We start from the raw sequence: 21,263 nt of genomic DNA, 5'->3' as shown, positions 1-21,263 counted from the left end.
TTTCCAAGAGTGTCAATACTGATTCAGATGCAAAATCTTGAAAATTATGTTTGTAGACTCACTGATGCACACTAGCAGAACTGTATGGTAGGAGAAGATTTTTGATAAAAGTTTCGTTCATCAGAATTACAGTGTTTTGCTGAACAGACAGCTTCAGTGTATTGCTTTCTTCCAAGATAAATTATTTTCTTTGTTTCCTACTCTTACCTTTCCAGACTGAAAATCTTTGTCATTCATTCAGCAAGTATTTCCTGAGCATCTACTGTGTTTACTACTAGTTTAGCTAGTAATAGGATTCCGGGTTTTGAGTAAAAATCTTATACCACTACTCATGGATTACTCAGTATGCTCTCTGTGAGCTTCACCTGGACCTATTATTTCAGTACTGGGTTTGGACCAGTCTGTTTCAGTATGTAACATATATAAATGTGTTTTCTGGAGGGGATCACAATCCTTCCATTTGGATTACCTGGCCTTTTTTTTCTCCCCCTCTTTTTCTAGATTTTATTTTGGACCTTTCAGTAATAAAAATAAGTTAAATTCTGGAAAAGTTTCAATAATATAACACTCTTGTGGCCTATACTAGGCCCTTTCACATATATTGTTCCACGTGATTCTCATGAAAATCCTGTACAGTAGATGCCATTATTTACAGATTCTTTTTTTATCTTTACAATCACCTTATGAAGTATGACAAATGAGGAATCTAAGATTCACAGAGGTGAAGTGACTTGCTCTAGGTCACATGGTTTGTATGTGGCAGAGCCAGGATACAAACTCATATCTGTATAATAATTTCTATTGTCCCATGATGTCTTTCCTAATCTCACTTAAAGATTTCTGAAAACAACATGATGCAATAGTTATTTTAGTAAGAGGGTCTTTGAATCGTGTCATTTCTGCACAGCTTTTTTTCATATTAGCTACAGAAAATTGAATAAAAAGCTGCTTTGTTGTATCCACGATCTGTGGGGTATGAAAAACTATAAACAACTAAAAGTATTGGCTTGTTTATGAGATAACAAAGAGAAACCCAATACCAGAGGATCACTGTAGAATAACAGAAATAGCACAGACATTTGGAGGAAGGAAAGTGAGTGTGAATACTTCATTTGCTGTTTTCTAGCTTTGGGCTCCTGTATTAGTTACTCAGTCTTTCTTGAGCCCCAGTACATGTGTCCATAAAGGGGGTTTGGAATTCAGTAACGCCGCCCTCCTAGGTTGTCATATATATTGTATAGTTCCTTGCACATGGTAAGTAGTCTGTAAATGTTGAGCAGATGAGCAAATAAATGGTCGTAATCATGATGACTATTGCTATTCCGAAAATATATTTTTTCTGCTAAAACATAAATCTGAACCCTGTCAGAAATTAATTAATCACTTTTACTGTGCTTTCTGTGAGGGAACGTTTTTAGATCTTCCGCTTAAGTTGTCCATAGGCATTTGGAGTATTAGCAAGATTTAATAGTTATTTTCACCATATCAAATTTTGGAATGCAGGAATTTGTTATTAAATACGACATAGGATTCTAAAAAGGAATTTGAAAGAAATATATATTACTACATTCATCAACTTTCAAAGAAAGCATTTTGTGTACTTTGAAGTTTCAGTCAAAACTGAAACTGGTTAATTTACCAATGTTCTCTTACTTATGTGCTTTCATCTACCTTTCTACTTCGCTGCAGTAAATATTTCTGTTGTGTTCCCCAGGAATTTATAAAGGAAGAATTCTGCTTCCTGAATGGTTTCTGTGGTTTCTAAATGAAGTAGAGAACTTACATTAACTGGGCAGGCACCTTCTCTGTGCTGGGAGCTTTAACTGCGTTCTCAGTTAACTAACCCGACACCTTGGGGGGCGGGGGGAGAACTTCAGATGCCAGACGGAGACTTAGGGAAGTTGACTTTCTTAGTTCCAGTCACTGCCAGGAAGCCCTGGAGCTGGGATAGAGTCCCAGATCCATGTGTCCATACACTGAGCCTGTCCACTCTCTCAGTCAACTAAGTGTCAATCAGTTGGTGCCATTCTTTCTTTCTTTCACTATTGTTTTTCCTCTCTAGAAAGAACTAAATTCCCGAGATGGAGCTTGGGAAAGAATATGTGATGAAAGAGACCCTTTCATCCTGTGCAGTTTGATGTGGTCTTGGGTGGCACAACTGAAGGAGCCTGTGATAACCAAAGAGGACATCGACATGTTGGTTGACAGGCATGCAGATGCCACAGAAGCACTGTTTTTATTAGAGAAGGTAAAATACATGTCAAATCCATTAACGACTTTAAATAAGGCCCTCAATGTAAATTTCATACCCTAAAAAAAAATCATTATAGAAAAGCACATTCGTACAGAATTCCATATCCAGGTGTAATTAATAGTTTTTCTAAGATATGAGAAGAAATTCATACTCAGTATAGGCAACTAGAAAATACAAAAATGAACAGGGAGAATATCCATCATCCTATCATTCAGGAGAGCAACTTCTGGAAAAGATACTTTCAAGTCTTTTCTTCCAATTTTATTAATGTATATTTTTAAATAATGAAAATATTTTAATATGTAATTTTATGCTTCATATTTGCCTAAAATTATTATATAGGTATTTTTCCATGTATGGTATGGGCTTTTCATAAATAATAACTTTATAGGTATATAATGTTATATTCACGGGGATATGCCATAATTTATGTAACCATTTTTTCACTGTTGGGTATTTGTTTCTGGTTACTTACTATTAGCATATAAATATGAAAAACTATGAAGTAGTTTGGAATATGCACTCTTATATTTTTTAAAACGTGTATGTGTATATGTACACTCATGTATACATATATGTATGTAATTTTTATGTACATAAAATATCTCTAGAAGAAAAAAGAAGAAACTGGTAATGGCGATTGCCTCTAGGGAAGGATGCTAGGAGACAGTGGGTCTAGGTAGGGAGGGAAACTTACTTTTGATTGTACACAGTTTTATACAATTTAGTGTTCTAACCATATCAAGATATTTTACTTTCAGTTAAAAATAGATATAACATTATCTAATAATCAGCCATGAGTTACCTACTGTGTTGTGCTGCAGTGTAAACATCCTCTCCTCTGTTTCCAAATCTTCTCTAAAAATCTGCTGCTACAGCACACACACACAGGGATGCAATGCACATCTCTGAACAAGAGATTTTTCCTGTTTATTGAGTGCTTTTCTTAGGACATATCCTCAGCAATTAAATTACAGAGGTAAACGGGCAGGGTGGTAAGAGAAGAAATTCACCTTTGTGCGTGGCTATGGAGGAAGCTGAGCTAGGAAGTAATTTACGTGACCTCCTTTACTGGTCTGGCTTGCCCTGAGTGGTAGAGGGCGTTGTCCTGGTTTACTGGAAGGGAAGGGGAACCAGCTTGCCCAAGGTACACAACATGTGTCAGAGCAGGCCTCAAACTCAGATCACTCTGACACAAAGTTCAAGTGCTTTCGATTACATCATATTTTGCTGTTTCATCACAATTCACTCACCTAACCTCCCCCCTTCCCTCACTTCCCAAGCATAAAACATTAACGTAATTTCAGATTTTTTACTTTTAGAGGTATCGTTGTAACAATCTGTATACAAAATTTTTTCTTTATTTCAGATTTCGCCCTTAAAGTAGATTTCAGGAAGTGAAATTCCTGGGCTAAAGGGTGTGATTTTTTTCCCAGCAGCTTTTAACGTGTGCTGCTTAAGGTGATGGAATTTCTCCTTTGCTTCTTCAAGGTGAACAGCCTCCAGGAGTCAAGTCGCTGGACACGTTCTTAAGGGTTTTTCCCCTCGTAAGAGAGCAGCTGCTTCCTAAGCACCTGCGTGCCCTGGAGGGCTGGGGCTGACTCTCCTTTTCCTTCTGCCCCTCCTCCCTCCATGGAGTCTGGAACAGGGCAGGGCATGTGGGCACTGACCTGCAGTGCCTGGCTGACTTGTCCACGTGTCACCAGGACATGTCGCTTTCTAGTAGCCTAAAGGAAATGAATGGAAAAATCTATTTAACTCACTGCAAGAAAAACATTTGATTTTTTTTTTAAAGAAATACAATAAACTTTATTTTAAAAGAGGTTTTAGATTGCAGGAAAGTTACATGAAAAGCTCATTAAAAATGCACATTTGTGGTAAGGACTAACCTACATAGAGTAATAATCTAAAAAGTAAAACCAGCATTGTGACAGTTCTCAGTACTTCACACATTTGACAAATACTAGAGGAGGCTACTACCATTGATATAACTTCTTTATACCCAAAAACTTAACCACAAATCAAAATTAAGAGAAACTTCAGAATGTTCACATTTGCATGTCTTTATGGCTGAATTTTCAAAGATTCCACATATAACAAAACCACAACTTTGAATGAAAATGAATATAAAAAACATTTAAGCCTTGTGACAAACTTACTCTCCAGAAGCCAGGGACACAGAGTGAATAGTAACAGCAGTATCTTTCTAGGAAAAATATTTGATTTTAAGATCACACTGATCTTCAGATTCAGTTGTCTTTCCATGTAATAACTAACCAGCTTTGATACTGATTATCGCCTGCAAGCTTTATAAATTATATTAATATGTAGCATTAACAAACATTTGGTAGAACTCTTAGTAGCTATTTTAGCATTCAAGATTGAGTTCTTGGTCCCAAACCAATTCAACCAAGATTGCTCTCGGTTGCTTTGAGTTTATTTCCTGAGGCATTTTTCTGACAACTTGTTTGATTTTGCTTTCTGCAAAAACAGGGACAGCACCAGACCATTCTTTGCATTTTACATTGTGTAGCAAATCTGCAGGCGATTCCAGTGGATGTGGAGGAAGCTCTTCTTGCCCATGCCATTAAAGCTTTCACTAAGGTAAGTGACACCTTTCCTTTCCCCCCATCCGGACCACAAATGAGCATAATTTTTGTAAATTGGATTCCAGAAGTCACCAGTCTCCTCAAAAATAAAATATTTAGCTGTGTTTCCCCTTAATGGAAATGTTTTTGACATGTCTTCTAAGTAGTTGCAGAGTTGAAGCCAAAAAAATCACTGTTTCCCTAACAATGATATAGGAAAAGCTGAACTGTGGGGTTTTTTGAAGAAGAATGTCGGGACAAAGAGCTTTTATATAGGAGAAGAGAGAAACAATTGGGAGTTGAGAAAGTATTTTTAAATCATGTGCCTAGTCAGAGTCAGAAAATCTTTTCTTGTTGGGCCACTTCTACCTTGGGTTTAAATAAGAAACCATCTATTGAGAATTTAGCATTGACGACTCTATAGTGCGTCCTGGTTGGCAAGTCCTAAGCAAAGAGTAAAAATTATTTCCTTTCTATTATATCCTTTTGGCTTGCAGCAATCTTTGCTGACTGAGGAAAGAAGCCAGGTTCATGCCAAAAGAAAAAGTTCTTTTTGCCCTCAGCTGATTTGTTTGGTACCTCTCATATGTGATATGAAAGTGACTTTAAACAAAGAGCCCTACCTTTGAATGAAAAAAATAAGTGGGGTAAATATTAATGATAATGACAATTATTATTTGTACTCATTCACAATGTTTGAGTATTCTCCCCTTTAATATTTGTCCAATCCTTCCTCCTGCCACTCTTTCCAAGGTGAAATCCTTATTCCAGATTCTCCTTATTTCTCATCTTGATTTTTTATTGTACTAACTGCCCTGCATCCTTTCAGTCCATTCTTCACACAGTCTCCAGAGTGAACTGTAAAACAAATCATATGGGCCTATACATTTGTATCTACATTTCTGTAGACTGAGAGGCTGTCTACTAGTTGGGAGGGGTGTGCTTTGGTGTTTAAGGATGCAAACGATTAACACTTATTAATATTAATAATGAGTTTTTACAAATAGGAAGATAGACGATACAATCATAAAAACAAAATTAAATTTCTGAGTTTAACTGAAAAAAATCCTTAAATTCCTTACAACTTCTATTGGATTTTTAAAGGGATGTTAGTAAAAATTAGATATGCCAGTTCTAAATCTGTTTAGAAGAACATTAGGAGACAGTTCTCCATGGGTCTCTGACATATCTGCACAGTCTTATGAGCATAGGTACTGATAGCTTTTGTTCAGACTAGCTTTTCAAGGATGGTTGTATGGTGTCTGTTTGTGTAGTGTCTGCTTCCAAGTACCTCTTTTTGCAGTCTAATATAACAAAGATTATGTTTCCCTTTTGGGCAAGGTTGGCCGGGTTTGCTTGCAGCTGCCTTATAAAAGATTAGGGCTTCCTAAACCTGGGATTCCTCAGCTTTGATACAAAGTACAGCATCCACCTGGCCCCCACCTCTGGGTCACCCCTGTGGGATTTGGGGACAAGGGAACCCAAGCGCACATGGCCTTGATGCTGCTTGCTTTGCCATCAGTAATAAAGTCCAGGAGTCTTCTTATGTCTTCTGCAAATAGGGTAAGATGTCAGGTCCTTCACAATTCTTAACAAAGGGAATAATCTTTTATTTGTCAAGATGCATCAGAAGGGAAGCAGATTTGGCCCAACAGATAGGGCATTCGCCTCCCACATGGGAGGTCCAAGGTTCAAACCCAGGGCCTCTTGACCCGTGTGGAGCTGGCCCATGCACAGTGCTGATGTGCTTAAGGAGTGCCCTGCCACGCAGGGGTGTCCCCCACATAGGGGAGCTCCACGAGCAAGGAGTGTGCCCCGTAAGGAGAGTCGCCCAGTGTGGAAAAAGTGCAGCCTGCCCAGGAGTGGCGCCGCACACACAGAGAGCTGATGCAGCAAGATGACACAACAAAAAGAGACACAGATTCCAGGTGCCACTAACAGGAATATAAGCAGTCACAGAAGAACACACAGCAAATGGACACAGAGAGCAGACAGCTGGGGGCGGGTGGGCAGGGAGAAATAAATAAAAAATAAATCTTTAACAAAAAAGATGCATCAGAAAAGGAGAGATTGCAGGAGAGGAGAAGCACTGACCAAGTGACCCCGATCCTTCTGAGGCCCAGGGAGGGGTGTGGTAATTGCTCTGGTTCTCTCTCTTACCATCACTCCTGACCCAAGAGTGTGATGAACTTGGGGAAAGAATCCAAATATGTGTACATGATACCTTCCCATCAGAGGGAGAGGAAACTAACTTTTATTGAGTTTTTTTGTATGTGCTAAGCATATGTTAGACTCTCATATAAACCTGATTTCATTTATTATTCACAAAAGTCCTGAAGTCTCATTATCTGTTTTACAGAGAAGGAAACTGAAGCCCAGAGAGGTTAGTTATGACCCGAGTTTACACAGCTGGCAAGGGGTGAGCCCCGGCTTCCCATTTGGGTCACTCCTACTCTGCTGCCCCACGTGGCCCGCAGGGGCTCTTCTTATTTCAAACCTTAAAGCTGCTGTGCTTTGCTTCACTAGAGGAGACCTTTCTACTGTGCCATCAATAATTCTCTTCTGAACTAAGAACTCACTCCACACTCAGTTTTCTACTTGCTTTCATGACAAGGTGTTATGTGATTATGCTAACTATCCAGGCACAAGATTTAATCTGGGGTTTTCATTCAAAAGATTGGTATCAGTACAGTTGGTAGTTCTAATATAGTCTTTCAGTTAATATAAATGTGCGAAACTTATTGCGTATAGTTATAGAAATTATATGTAATTTTGTTCATCAGTCTTCATGTTCTCTCTACCCCTCCTCTTTCTCCCAGAATAAAGACTGGACTCTTGTTACAATGTCCTGAATGTAAATTTTCTCTGTCACCAGGTTAATGTTGATTCTGAAAATGGGCCAATAGTTCACAATACTCTGAAGAAAATATTTAAACACACACTGGAAGAAAAAAGAAAAATGATAAAAGACAATCCTAAGCCTGACTTTGATTCAAGCTAACTTTTCCATCACGATGCGTATTTCAAACCTGAAGATTCAGCTAACACTTGTGTTCGTGTATGAATGTGTTGAAGTTTGTAGAGTTATTTTTTCTCATAGCACTTTATTTAGAATACTGTTGGTTTGTTCTGAGAATGATCATTCCTGTTTGGTACTATTATTTATTTTTAAATATCCTTGAGCTACATTTTTTTATGTTGAAAACTGCCATAAATTTGGTGCCACTGTATTTTATTTATTTAACTGAGTTAATATCATTGTATTAACATTTTAAGTATATAATGTTTACATCCTTATTCTTGTTGACATTTTGGGAAAAATTGTAACTCTTCTTTCCAAAACAATTATTTTGTTGAGGGAACTCTCCCTAGAGTTATTACCAAATAGATCATTTTAATTATAATACCTTACTATGTACCCATTCCCCCTTAATACACCTAAAGAAGTCACCAGGTGTCTTAAAATGTTTTATATTTGTTGCTGATACATTTTTGAAGGGTTTTTTTTGTTTAAAAAATTTTTTCTTTTCTTTTTATAAATGTGACAAAAAGTTTCAAAATGTATTATTTTTCAAAGTAATTTTATTTTAAAGAATTGAATGTGAAGTGGTTGGTTTTTTGTGTTGTTGTTATTGTTTTACTTTACAGAAAGTAGATTTGTTCTCTGTGTCAAGATTCCAGAGAACTTCTGTAACATTTGCTCTCACAAGAAGGCAGTAGCAGTTCTCAAAACATCAAACTTCTTTCTCCTTTACTTGGTTGCTGCCTAGCCAGTAGCCATCTTTATAGAGGAAGTAGAATCAGAGGTGGCAGTGTGGGAAGAAGCAGGACTCCCCTTGGTCCTCCCAGTGATTCCATAGAAAGGAGAGCTACGTGGAGAACAGTCTCTCTGGGCCAGGGGCTCTGCTCCAGCCCTGCTCTCCAGGCACCACCACTTGACCGAGGCAGACTTCTGAGGCTGGAAGAAGTCATGCTGACGGTGTATTAGTGTGAGAAGCCCACCCCCAGCCCCTCACCTCTCAAATCCAAGATTCCATAGACCCACTTGCCTCAGGGCCCTAACTTTGGCTGAATTTTTGCCAAGAGAATTGAGATTTTTAAAATTTAATCTGATCTGTGGAGATTATAATCATCCTACAGTCATTAGATAAGAAAAGGGGTGACTACCTAAAGCCATACTATTATTTAAATGAATATTTGGAGGTACCAGAGGCCAAGACACAGAGAGGAGAGTAGTTTTTAATAAAATTAATATTAATCTAACCAATTTCAAAGGAAAGAAGCTACTACTTAATCTGAAGGACAGAATTTCAAGGGAAGCAAGACTAATTTAGAACAAATGAAATCTAACTCCTACATTTCTAAATCAAGCTCTAGCTCATCAAAAGTATTTTAGTCATCAATCATACTACGATGGCAAATGCTAAATGCAGTTTTCTCACATAGTTTTAATTTTCTGAAGAAATGTAATCCAATGAATTTTAATGAGTTGGATTGTCCATTCCTGAAATTTCTCATTTTCAAGTGCCTGATCTGGTAAAGAAGGGGGAAAACAATTCTTTTTGATCCAAAAGTATATTATGAAAATATATTTTTTACCAAAACAAATGCTAATCCTCATCTCAGTAGGTTCTGTGTGGGCAGGTGACAACCCTGGCTTCTTTGACAAATACTATTTTTTTGTGTGCATCTGAAACATTCAGTTCAAACTAAAGGACAAATACTACACGGTCATGATGTGATAATGGCAGGGTTTGTCTAAAAGCTTAAGTAAATTAGAACAGCCATGAAAAAGAGATAAGACTGGGAAAAATTAATCAGACTGTAAATAATTATTGTATTTATTTGAATAAAAGTAAAAAGAACATCCCATAACCTTAGTCTTGTATTTCTTTAGCTTGATGCTCTTGAGTGGCAGGATGTCCTCATAATAAAGATGAGATTTTGCTCTTCTGATCAGCAGGTTGAGTTTCAGACTAGTTAGTCACTAGCACCAAGCTCCAGTTAGTTCCTACTGTATCTTCTCTTGATTCAGAATGTCCAGGGAAGGAGAACAATTGAGGAAAATCTCGAGGCTGACATATTCCTGAGGAGTTAGTTGAGCTCTTAGCAACTCCGGAGGACAGAAATCTCATGTATTGGGAAGAGATACAGGGTGGCAAAATTTGACTCAACAGAAGTAGGAGAGGACAAAAGCATACCCATATTAAGAACTTGCTACCATGGACCAAGCATATACATGATCTCTTTTAATTCTTTTGATGGACTGAGGGAGAAGGATTATTTATATTTGCATCATGAAGCAATCCAAATCTGGCTAACTCCAAGCCATGCTCTCCTTACTCTCAGTGCCTCCTGCCCAGCAGTGAGTGCCCTGTCAGTCCTGGCCACCGCTTGGTGGGTCTCTGTAGAAGGGATTCAGGTGTCAAATGGGCATTAGAACCAACTGACCTTTGTAACAGTAGATTTCATGATGGTGTCAGAAACATATTGCTTGCCATAACTTCAGTGGACATATCCCAAGTTTTTTGTCCTCTGGAAAAGGCTGAGCTGGCTTTGCTTATATCATTATATGCATATCACATATCACACTTAAAGGAAGTGCATGAATTCTTGATTTCTTGCCATTCAGAGACTTCTTGATGCCTTTTGAGTGATTTAGAGACTGTTTTATCTACTTGTATAACTCAAAAATACTGTGCTGATCTACTTGGTCATATCATCAGCCAGCTTCTCAGTTTTATTTGAGAAAGAGTATGTGCTTTAAGCACCATAAATATAACCATATACCATAATTCAATAGAGGTAAAGTTTCTCCATTTTCTCTTAAATGGGAAATGCTTGTTGATAGCTGATAAGCCAGGCTATTTCAGACTATTCTTTAAAAGTCTAAAGACCTTTCCAGGGACAAGGTGTAGCAAGCAGAGTGTATGCCCCAAGTTCTTGACATCTGAAGGCCCCAAATAACTTGGGGGATTGATTAAAAATGACAATTTATTCATCAGCTCTTTTGGTTTGGTTCCAAATTAAAAAGCATTAATATATTCTCAGTGCAGGTCAATCAAGAATGACATTTCCTTTGGTCTTTTTGTTTTTTGAAATGGGTCCCAAATTAGTAGCACCTTACTTGAAGGAAGTCCTTCTCTTTGCTTCGACAGCTGAAAATTGTTTATTGATAAAATGGCAGGAGAGAAATTCAACAAAATCCTGTCCTGCAGTGGTACATTATTTTTGTTGTTGTGGTTTTAGGCATGATCTGTCTCTGATTAGCCAGACACCTACAATAAAACTGATTTATAAGTAGTCACACTGGAGCCATTCAGTAGTGGAACTATGGCAAATCTTCATTCTAAACCATCTGTTACAATGTTGTATCTCTTAGTCTCTTACAGAGATAGAAATTTTATGTCCAATAAGACTTGAGTATCCTAAAATGCTTTGCACTGAAAATAAATGTTTCATTTATCTACTAGAATTTATATAGCAAGAAGAAACTGTTATCCCCTGGACTCTGGGTTTTCTTGATTAAAAAGGGGGAAAAAAATTTTACTCTTCAGATCGCCTGTTTTGAATAGAAGTTACATTTTAGGGTTTGTTCCTACTTATATGACCATTGGATTGCAGTCTGCACAAATGCCCTACGGTTCTGATTTAGTGAATTTTAGTGGATAGCTTTATCATTTTTTTCCCTCCTCTTTTGAAAAAAAGACCTAAACTATTCAGGCATTAGGTTGAACCATATGGAACATTTTTTGTAGGTCAAAGAATGGTCAAATATTAGCCATTTCATTTGGTTCAACCAACTTTAAACTTCATGTTCCTGGGACTGAATTATTTTTGTAAGGTCTAGATTAGATAACCAATTACTTTGTGAGACTATCCAGTATACTCACAGTAGAGTTCCAATACAAATGGAAGACACCAGTATGAACTCACAATATAGTCTTTTAGCAACACATTTGTGCCTACTCTGTGCCTGGCCCTCTGCTGATGCTGGAGAAACAAAAGAATCCTTTATTCAGTCATCCCTGCCGGGTTCACAGACCTGCAGTGGTTCTCATTAGACTGCCCGCAGGCTAGTGTATATCCACATCTGCACCATCTCTCGTCCACTCCATCTTTCTGTTGCCTCTGTCATCACCCTAGTGGAGTTCTGCATTATCTTCCACCTAGATTCCTTCGCAGTAGACACTTCCATTACTTATGCTATGCTGTTAAGATTGATTTTCAACACTTTCTCAACCATTTAATTTCAAATGTCCTTCAAAACTCAGCTCTGATTGCTCAGAATAGAATATATGCTAATTAACTCTTTGTTAAATGTATTTATTTATTTATTTATTTTAAAGATTTATTTTTATTTATTTAATTCCCCTCCCTCCCCCGGTTGTCTGTTTTCTGTGTCTTTTTGCTGCGTCTTGTTTCTTTGTCCGCTTCTGTTGTCGTCAGCGGCACGGGAAGTGTGGGCGGCACCATTCCTCGGCAGGCTGCTCCCTCCTTCGGCTGGGCGGCTCTCCTTATGGGTGCACTCCTTGCGCGTGGGGCTCCCCTACACAGGGGACACCCCTGTGTGGCAGGGCACTCCTTGCGCGCATCAGCACGGCGCATGGGCCAGCTCCACACGGGTCAAGGAGGCCCGGGGCTTGAACCACGGACCTCCCATGTGGTAGACGGACGCCCTAACCACTGGGCCAAAGTCCGTTTCCCCTGTTAAATGTATTTAAATTCAAGGACCTAGGGAAGCGGACGTGGCTCAACTGATAGAGCATCCGTATACCATATGGAGGTCCAGGGTTCAATCCCCAGGGCCTCCTGACCCGTGTAGTAAGCTGGCCCACGCACAGTGCTGCAGCGCACAAGGTGTGCCGTGCCATGCCATGCAGGGGCATCCCTGCGTAGGGAGCTCCATGTGCAAGGAGCGCGCCCCACAAGGAGAGCTGCCCCACATGAAAAAAGCGCAGCCCGCCCAGGAGTGGCACCTCACACAGAGAGCAGACGCAGCAAGATGACGCAACAAAAAAGAAACGCAGCAGTTTCCCAGGGCCGCCAAATAATGCAAGCAGATGCAGAAGAACACACAGTGAATGGACACAGAGAAAAGACAATGGGGGGGGGAAAGAAAGAAAGAAAAAAATGAATAAATAAATAAGATTAAGTTAATACTTTAAAATATAATAAATTCAAGGACCTGACTAACCCCCACCTCCAACCCAAGGAAGAGGGGAAGAGATCAATTCCCTCGTCCTCCACAGTACTTCCATTGCATGCTGTGTGCATTAGTTTTATCTTGGTTTTGCCTGTTCTTAAACTTGACATTAATTGAATAATACAGTGTGTTTTCTGGCTGTGAAAGCACTAAGATTTAAAAAGGCATTGTGCTGCCATAACACCCCCTCCCACCCTTGTGTCAGGGGGGCTCAGCAGGGAGCTCCACTCGGCACCAAGGGTACTTCATGAAGTGGTGCAAAGCAGGGCCAGTCAGTACACTGCCTCCCCATCCCCGAGCCCCAGCCTCTGGTGTCAGCAGGGTGCAGTGGAGAGCTGAGCCTCCACAGCCATCCTGCATCCAAGAGACGGATGAGACAGGGCTGGGGAGCCGTTCGGGCCTTGCCTGCCTTGGTGTCAGCAAAGCCCAGTGGGGAGCCGAGCATCCCTCCCATGGGGCATCACCAAAGCAGAGCAGGGCAATGCGAGGCAGGGTTAGTTGGCATTCAGCTTCCCCACCCTCCTCTCTCCTGGTGTTACAAGAGCCCAGCAGAGCTGAGATTCGACACCCTACAGCCACACTGGTGTGAGTCAGCCTGATGCTTCCCCATCCCTGGGCTATGTGGGGCCCAGCAGGGAGCTGGACTTACACTAGCACTCAGAGGCAACAAGGCAGTACAGGAAGGTGTCAGAGGGACTGAAGGGAGAGCTGAAGTTCCACCTCAGTCATATGCAGTGAGGGGGCATGAGTCAGTGCTTGCCAGTGCTGGCAGTACTCCACAGGAAGTTGAGCAGACATACACCAAGATGTTGGATCTATCTGACAAGAATCTTAAATCAGGGAAGTGGATTTGGCTCAACTGATAGAGCATCCGCCTACCACATGAGAGGTCCAGGGTTCAAACCTCCTGACTCGTGTGGTGAGCTGGCCCATGCGCAGTGCTGGTGTGCGCAAGGAGTGCCGTGCCACGCAGGGGTGTCCCCTATGTAGGGGAGCCCCACACGCAAGGAGTGCGCCCCATAAGGAGAGCCGCCCAGTGCGAAAGAAAGTGCAGCCTGCCCAGGAGTGGCACCACACACATGGAGAGCTGACGCAGCAAGATGACGCAACAAAAAGAAACAGATTTCTGGTGCCATTGACGAGAATATAAGTGGACACAGAAGAACACACAGGGAGTGGACACAGCAGACAACTGAGCGGGGAAGGGGAGAGATAAATAAAAAATAAAATCTTTAAAAAAAAATCTTAAATTACCCATCATTTAGGGGAAAAAAACAATTGTGATTTCCCTTGGAACAAATGAAAAAGAAAATCTCAGCAAAGAAATATAAGTTATGAGAAAGAACCAAGTGGAAATTATGGAAATAGAAAGTAGAATAACAACAAAACTTGCTGAAAGGGCTCAAAAGTAAAGTAGAGGTGTCTGAGGACAGACTCTTGAAGACAAATAAGTATAATATACCCAAGAGAATTTGTCACTAGTAAACCTATCCACAAGAATAACTAAAGGAAGTTCTCTAAACAGAAAGCAAATGATAACAGAATCTGATTTGGAACTTCAGAAAGGAAAAAAGAATATTGGAATGGGTATAAATAAGTAAATATCAAGACTGTCCTCATGAATTTATTAAATCATATTTGGTAGTTGGAGCAAAATTTATTAACACAATCTAATGTGCTCAATATAGAGAAAGGAAATAACTTAGGCAATTATATTTAAAAAGTAGGGGGGCATAGGGACATAATGGAAGTACTGTTTCTTCACTTAAATTAGTAAAACAATACCAATAGGCTGTGTTACATTGCATATGTATATATGTAATAACTAGAATATAATCACTGAGAAAACTATAGAAAGGGATATATTCAAAAATGCACCCACCACACCATGGAGCCTAGAGTGCCTACAACTGAAAGCAGGAGGATTGCATCCAGCATCCATGTGGAATCTGAGCCTCCTCTTGACATAGAGATGCCACGGACATAACCAATCCAAGGTCCACAGAGAAAAGGTGGCATTGGAGTGGAGTGGGAAAAGTGGACATGGTGGCTGATGGGTATGGGGAATGGCAGGAAGAGATGAGAGGTGGAGGCGTCTTTGGGACTTGGAGCTGCCCTGGATGGTGCTGCAGGGGCAATCACCGGACATTGTAAATCCTCACAGGGCCCACTGGATGGAATGGGGGAGAGTATGGGCCATGATGTGGACCACTGACCATGAGGTGCAGAGGTGCCCAAAGATGTACTTACCAAATGCAATGGATGTGTCATGATGATGGGAGAGAGTGTTGCTGGGGGGGGAGTGGTGGGGTGGGGGTGATGGGGTTGAATGGGACCTCATTGTTTTTTTAATGTAATATTTTTACAAAATCAATTAAAAAAATGCTACAAAGGAATAAACCAAGATGGAATTTTTTTAATGTCCAAATAACCCACAGAGAAGTAAGAAAAGAGAAACAGAGGAATGAGAGACGAAACAAACAAATAATAAAATGGCTGACTTAAGCTCTAACATATCAATAGTTATCTTAAATGCAAATAGTCTAAATACAGTAATTAAAAGACAGATTGGCAGAGTGGATAAAAAAGAAACACCAAAAAAAATTTTTTTTAATTTAAAAAAAAAGAAACACCCAACAATATGCTATCTACAAGAAACACAAATTCAATGTCAGAGGTAAGTTAAAACTAAAAAGAATGGAAAGCTATATTGTACAAACATAATTTTTAAAACGCAGGAATGGTTATATTAATATCAGATAAAGTAGACTTCAGAGGAAAGAATATTACTAGAGGCAGAGAGACATTACATAATGATAAAGTATTAATCCATCAGAACTCATAATCCTATACATGTAAGTACCAAGTAACAGTTTACATTCATGAAAGAGAAAAATGCACATATAATATGATGATGAAAATAGTTTTAACTTTGCAAGGGCTTGAAAATGTCTCAGGTCCCCCAGGTATCCTTAGGCCTCATTTTGAAAACTCCCCACTCTGACATCATGGATCGCTATTATTTGAGCCAAACCCATTTTTCTTGCTGTCTTAACATACCAGTCAATCTGGAGCATTAGGCATTCTCTAAAGAAGTTCTACGGTTAACCACTTGCATGTATGTATTTTTATTCCAAGAGTACCTTTCTTCATCTGTGCCAGACAAAGTGCTGCCCAGTTGTCAGAGCCTATCTCAAATGACACCTCCTCTTTTAAGCCTTTTCTTATCCATTCATTCATCTGCCATGTCTACCCATAAAGAATAGTCATTTATATCCTTGACTAATTCCAACACACCCTTCCATTAAATTGAAACCTTCCTAAAGGGAGGGTTGAAGTTTTACTTACCTTTCTGTACACACAGGACATGTCACATATAAGACTTTTAATAATCATACACTTAACTGAAACAACTAGAAAAAAATACAAAAAAGTAGATGCAGTGCCTTCATAAGAAAAGAAGATCTTGAATCAATACTCTAGCTTCTAACTTCAAGAAGCCAGAAAAAGAAGAGAAAAATAAACTGAAAGTAGGCAGAAGGAAGGAAATAATGAAGAATAGAAATAAATGAAACTGAAAAGAGGAAACCAGTAGAGAAAATTAATGAAACAAAAAGCTGGTTCTTTGGAAAAATCAATAAAATTGATAAACCTGTAACAAGACTGACAAAAATAAAAAGAAGATACGAATCACCAATATCAGGAATGAAAAGAGATTCACAGACTGAAATGAAAAATTCTCAGGAGGGTTTCAACAGTATATTGGAGCTGGCAGAAGAAAAATAAGCAAATTCAAAGACAAAACAATTGAAACAAGTCAGACTGAGGAGCAGGGGGGAGAAAAGAATAATAAATAGCCAAAATAGCCTGAGAGATTTCTGGGAAATACCAATATATGCATTATAGGGAGATAAGGGCAGAAGGATATTTGAAGAAATAATAACAGAAAACTTCCCAAATTTAGCAAAAGATGTGAATACACACATCCAAGGAACCAGAGACCACCAAACAGGATAAACTTGAAGAAAAATATACCTAGTCACAGACTGTTCAAATTGTTCAATGCAAAGGACAAGAAGTTTTGAAAGCTGCAAGAACAATATGTTATGTACAAGGGAGCCCCAGTTACATTCAGTGCCTATTTATCATCAGAAACCATGGAGACAAGAAGGCAGTGGGTTGAAATACTTTAAAGTGCAGAAAGAAAACAATTGTCAACCAAGAATTTTATATCTGGTGAGACATTCTTTCAAAATGACGGCGAGATTGAGACACTCCCAGATAAACAAAAGCTGAAGGAGTTCATCACCACTAGGCCTGCCCTACAAGCAGTGCTAAAGGAGTTCTTCAGACAGGAAAGGCCACCAGCAGTGGATCAAAGTGGCATAAAGAAATAAAGACCACCAGTAAAGGGAACTATTCAGGTATTTATAAATGCCAGTAGTATTTTATTGTATTCGACTTCTTGGTATGTAATGTCACTTCTTACTTCCTACAGGTGCAAAATGCAAATGCATAAAAAGTAATAATAAATTTGTAGTTTTGGACACAACAATCTACAAAGATAAAATGTGTAACAAGTACAAAAAAGTTGGGCAGAGGTGTATAGCAACAGTTTATGTGTATGCTATTGAAGTCAAATTGGTATCAAATCAAATATGATTGTTAAATATTATATATGTAAAATTTTAACCCAATGGTATAAAAAATATATCCAGATAAAAATAAGAAGGAATGTAACACAAAAATATCAAATAAATATGGTAACAGGTATTAGCAGAATTGCGGGGCAAAAAAAAGGTAAAAGATTTACAAAGACTAAACCACAAAATGACTGAAGAAAGTTCTGCATTATCAGTAGTGACTTTAAATATAACCAGATTAAACTTTCCAGTCAAAAGATAGAGAATGGCAGAATGGATTAAAAAATAAAAATTTTTAAAAAGCATGAATAGACCATATGCTGTCTACAAGAGACATAAGTAGGTTGAAAGTGAGGATGAAAAAACATACCATGCAAGTGGTAACCAAAAGAGAGATGAGTAGCTTTACTATATCAAATAGAATAGACTTTACGCCAAAAACAGTTATGAGGGACTGATAAAGGGGTTAATTCAACAAGAAGGTATAAGAATTATAAATAAGGTATGAGAAAATATAAAAAAGGTATAAGAATTATAAATATTTGTTCATCCAGCAGCAGAGTCCCAAAACGTATGAAGCAAAAACCGACAGATTTGAAGGAAGAGACAGATAGTTCTACATTAATATTAGGAGACTTTAATTTACCACTTAAATAATGAGTGGAACATATAGACAGAAGATCAATGCAGAAATACAAGACTTGAGCAACACTCTAAAGCAACTAGCCCTAAAAGACATATATAGAACCCTTCAACCATCAACAACAAAATATACATTCTTAAGTGCACCCAGATCATTCTCCAGGATAAACATATCTTAGGTCACAAAACAAGGCTTAATAAATTAAGAAATATTGAAATTTTGCAATGTATATTCTCCGACCACAGCAGAATGAAGCTGGAAATCAATAGCAGAAGGAGAAATGGAAAATTCACAAATAGGTGGAAAGCATGCTCTTAAACAACTGATAGGTTAAAGAGGAATTAGGAAATATCTTGAGAGGAATGAAAATGAAAACACAACACATCAAAATATATGGCATGCAGAAAAGACACTGCTTAGAGGGAAATTTATAGCTCTAAATGCTTGCATTAAAAAAAAGAAAGAGGCGGAACAGGTGTAGCTCAATGGTTGAGTGCATTCTTAACATGTATGAGGTCCAGATTCAATCCCTCCTACTTACTAAAAAAAAAAATCTGAAATCAGAGCACTAACCTCACAAGTGGAGGATCTAGAAAAAAGGCAAATTAAACAGAAAGTGAACAAAAGGGAGAAAATAACAAAGATTAGAGCAAAAATAAATGGAATAAAGAGAATCAGCAAAACCAAAAATTGGTTCTTTGGAAAGGTCCATAAAACTGACCAACTTTTAGCCAGACAGGTGAAGAAAAAGAGAAAGAGTTCTATATGACTAAAATCAGAAAGGAAAAGGGGGAAACTACTACCAAAATAAGAATGACTATATGAGAATACAGTAATAACTATATCAACAAATTAGATAGCCTAGATGAAATGGGTAAATTCCTAAAGATACACAAACTACCTACCCCAAATCAAGAAGAAATAGAAGAGCTAGTAAAGTGATTAATCAGTAATCAGAAACCACCCAAGAAAGAAAAGCCCAGGACCAGAAGGCATAAATGGTAAATTTACCAAATGTTCCAAGAAGAATAAACACCAACTCTGCTCATGCTCTTCCAAAAAAACTGAAGAAGTAGAAATACTCCTTAACTTATTCTATCAGGCCAACATCATCCACATACCAAAACCAGATAAAGATACCACAAGAAAAGAAAATGAAAGACCATCTCTCTTATGAATACACATGTAAAATCCTCAACAAAATGCTAGCAAACCATATCCAACAGCACATTAAAAGAATTATACACACATGATAAAGTTGGATTTGTCCCAGGTATGCAAGGATAATTTGACACAGAAAATCAATTCATGAAAAACACCACATTAACAGAATGAAGGGAAAGAAACACATGATCATCTCAATTGATCCAGAAATTATGTTTGACAAAACATAGCACCCATTCTTGTTAAGAACTGTTAGAGAACTAAGAATGGAAGGGAACTTCCTCATGTGGTAAAGGGCCTGTATGAAAATCCCACAGCTAACATCATAGTTAATAGTGAATGACTGAAAGCTTTCCCTCTAAGATCAGAAACAAGACAAGGATGCCACTCACCACTGTTACTCAGCTTTGTACTGGAAGTTCTAATCCGAGCAACTAGGCAAGAAAAATAAAAGGCATCCAAATTTGAAAGGAAGTCAAACTTTTCATATCTGTAGATGGCATGATCTTATATACAGAAATTTCTAAAAAATCCACAACCAAGCTCCTGAAGCTAGTAAATAAATTCAGCAAAGTGGCAGGGTACAAGATCATTAGGCAAAAATCAGAAGTGTTTCTATACACTACTAATGAACAATTGGAAGAAAAAATCAAGAAAGAAAAAATTTTCCATTAACAATAGCAATTAAAAGAATCAAATATATAGGAACAAATCTAATCAAGGATGTAAAGGTATTATACATAGAAATATACAAAACTGCTATAAGAAATCAAAGGAGACCTAAGTAAATAGAAGGACATTCTGTGTTCATGGATTGTGAGATTAAATATTGTTATACTGTCAATTCTACCCAATGTGATTTACAGATTCAACATGATCTCAATCAAAATTCCAACAACTTTTTTGCAGAAATGGAAAAGCCAATCAACAAATTTATATGGAAGGGTAAAAGGTCCCAAAGATTTCAAGATAGTCAAATCCATCTTGAAAAAGAAGAATGAAATTGGAGGACTCACATGTCCTGATCTTAAAACTTATTACAAAGTCACAAAATCAAAACAACATGGTACTGGTACAAGGATAGACATACAGACCAATGGAATTGAGCTAGGAGCTAAGAGTTCAGAAATCAACCCTCAACTGAGAAAGAATATTCTCTTCAACAAGTGGTGCCAGGAAAACTGGTTATCTGTATGCAAAAAATGAAGGGGACCCATATTTCACACTATATTCAAAAATCAACTCAAAATGGATTAAATACCTAAATGTAAGAGCCAGAACTATAAAACTCCTAGAAGAAAACTTCAGGAAGCATCTTCAGGAACTTGTGTTGGGCAGTGGTTTCTTAGATGTTACACCAAAAGCACAAGCAACAAAAGAAAAAAACAGATAAATGGAGTCTCATCAGAATTAAATCTGTTGTCCTAATGGAGTTTTTCATGAAAGCAAAATTCCAACCTAACAATGGGAAAAAATATTTGGAAATAGCATATCCAATAAAGATTTGTGTTTTTTTTAGGATTTATTTTATTTATTTTTCCCCCCTCCCCACCTCATCGTCTGCTCCCTGTGTCCATTTGCTGTGTGTTCTTCTGTGTCTGCTTGTATTCTCATTAGGCAGCTCCAGGAACCGATCCTGGGAACTTCCAGAGTGGAAGAGAGAGGTGATTACTCTCTTGCACCACCTCAGCTCCCTGTTTTGCTACTTCTTTTCATTTTCTCTCCTCTGTGTCACTTGTTGTGTCACCTTGCTGCACCAACTCTC

At 38.3% G+C, this 21,263-nt stretch overlaps 1 protein-coding gene across 2 annotated transcripts in view; it reads left to right on the top strand.

The window, feature by feature from the left end:
- PTPDC1 (protein tyrosine phosphatase domain containing 1) overlaps window positions 1-9,711 on the top strand; it is a 58,520-nt gene extending 48,809 nt beyond the window's left edge. For both annotated transcript variants that reach the window (XM_058301452.1, XM_058301451.1), the window contains 3 exons: window positions 2,063-2,248; window positions 4,748-4,858; window positions 7,718-9,711. In XM_058301452.1, the coding sequence (XP_058157435.1) occupies window positions 2,063-2,248; window positions 4,748-4,858; window positions 7,718-7,843 (423 nt within the window). In that variant the 3' untranslated portion in view covers window positions 7,844-9,711. The remainder of the gene's footprint in view (window positions 1-2,062; window positions 2,249-4,747; window positions 4,859-7,717) is intronic.
- Window positions 9,712-21,263: the final 11,552 nt, after the last annotated feature.

This window comes from Dasypus novemcinctus, chromosome 8, assembly GCF_030445035.2.
Source record: "Dasypus novemcinctus isolate mDasNov1 chromosome 8, mDasNov1.1.hap2, whole genome shotgun sequence".
Taxonomy (NCBI): Eukaryota; Metazoa; Chordata; class Mammalia; order Cingulata; family Dasypodidae; genus Dasypus; species Dasypus novemcinctus.
The sequence above is the reverse complement of the archived record's forward strand: the minus strand, read 5'-3'. Positions and strand labels throughout refer to the sequence as shown.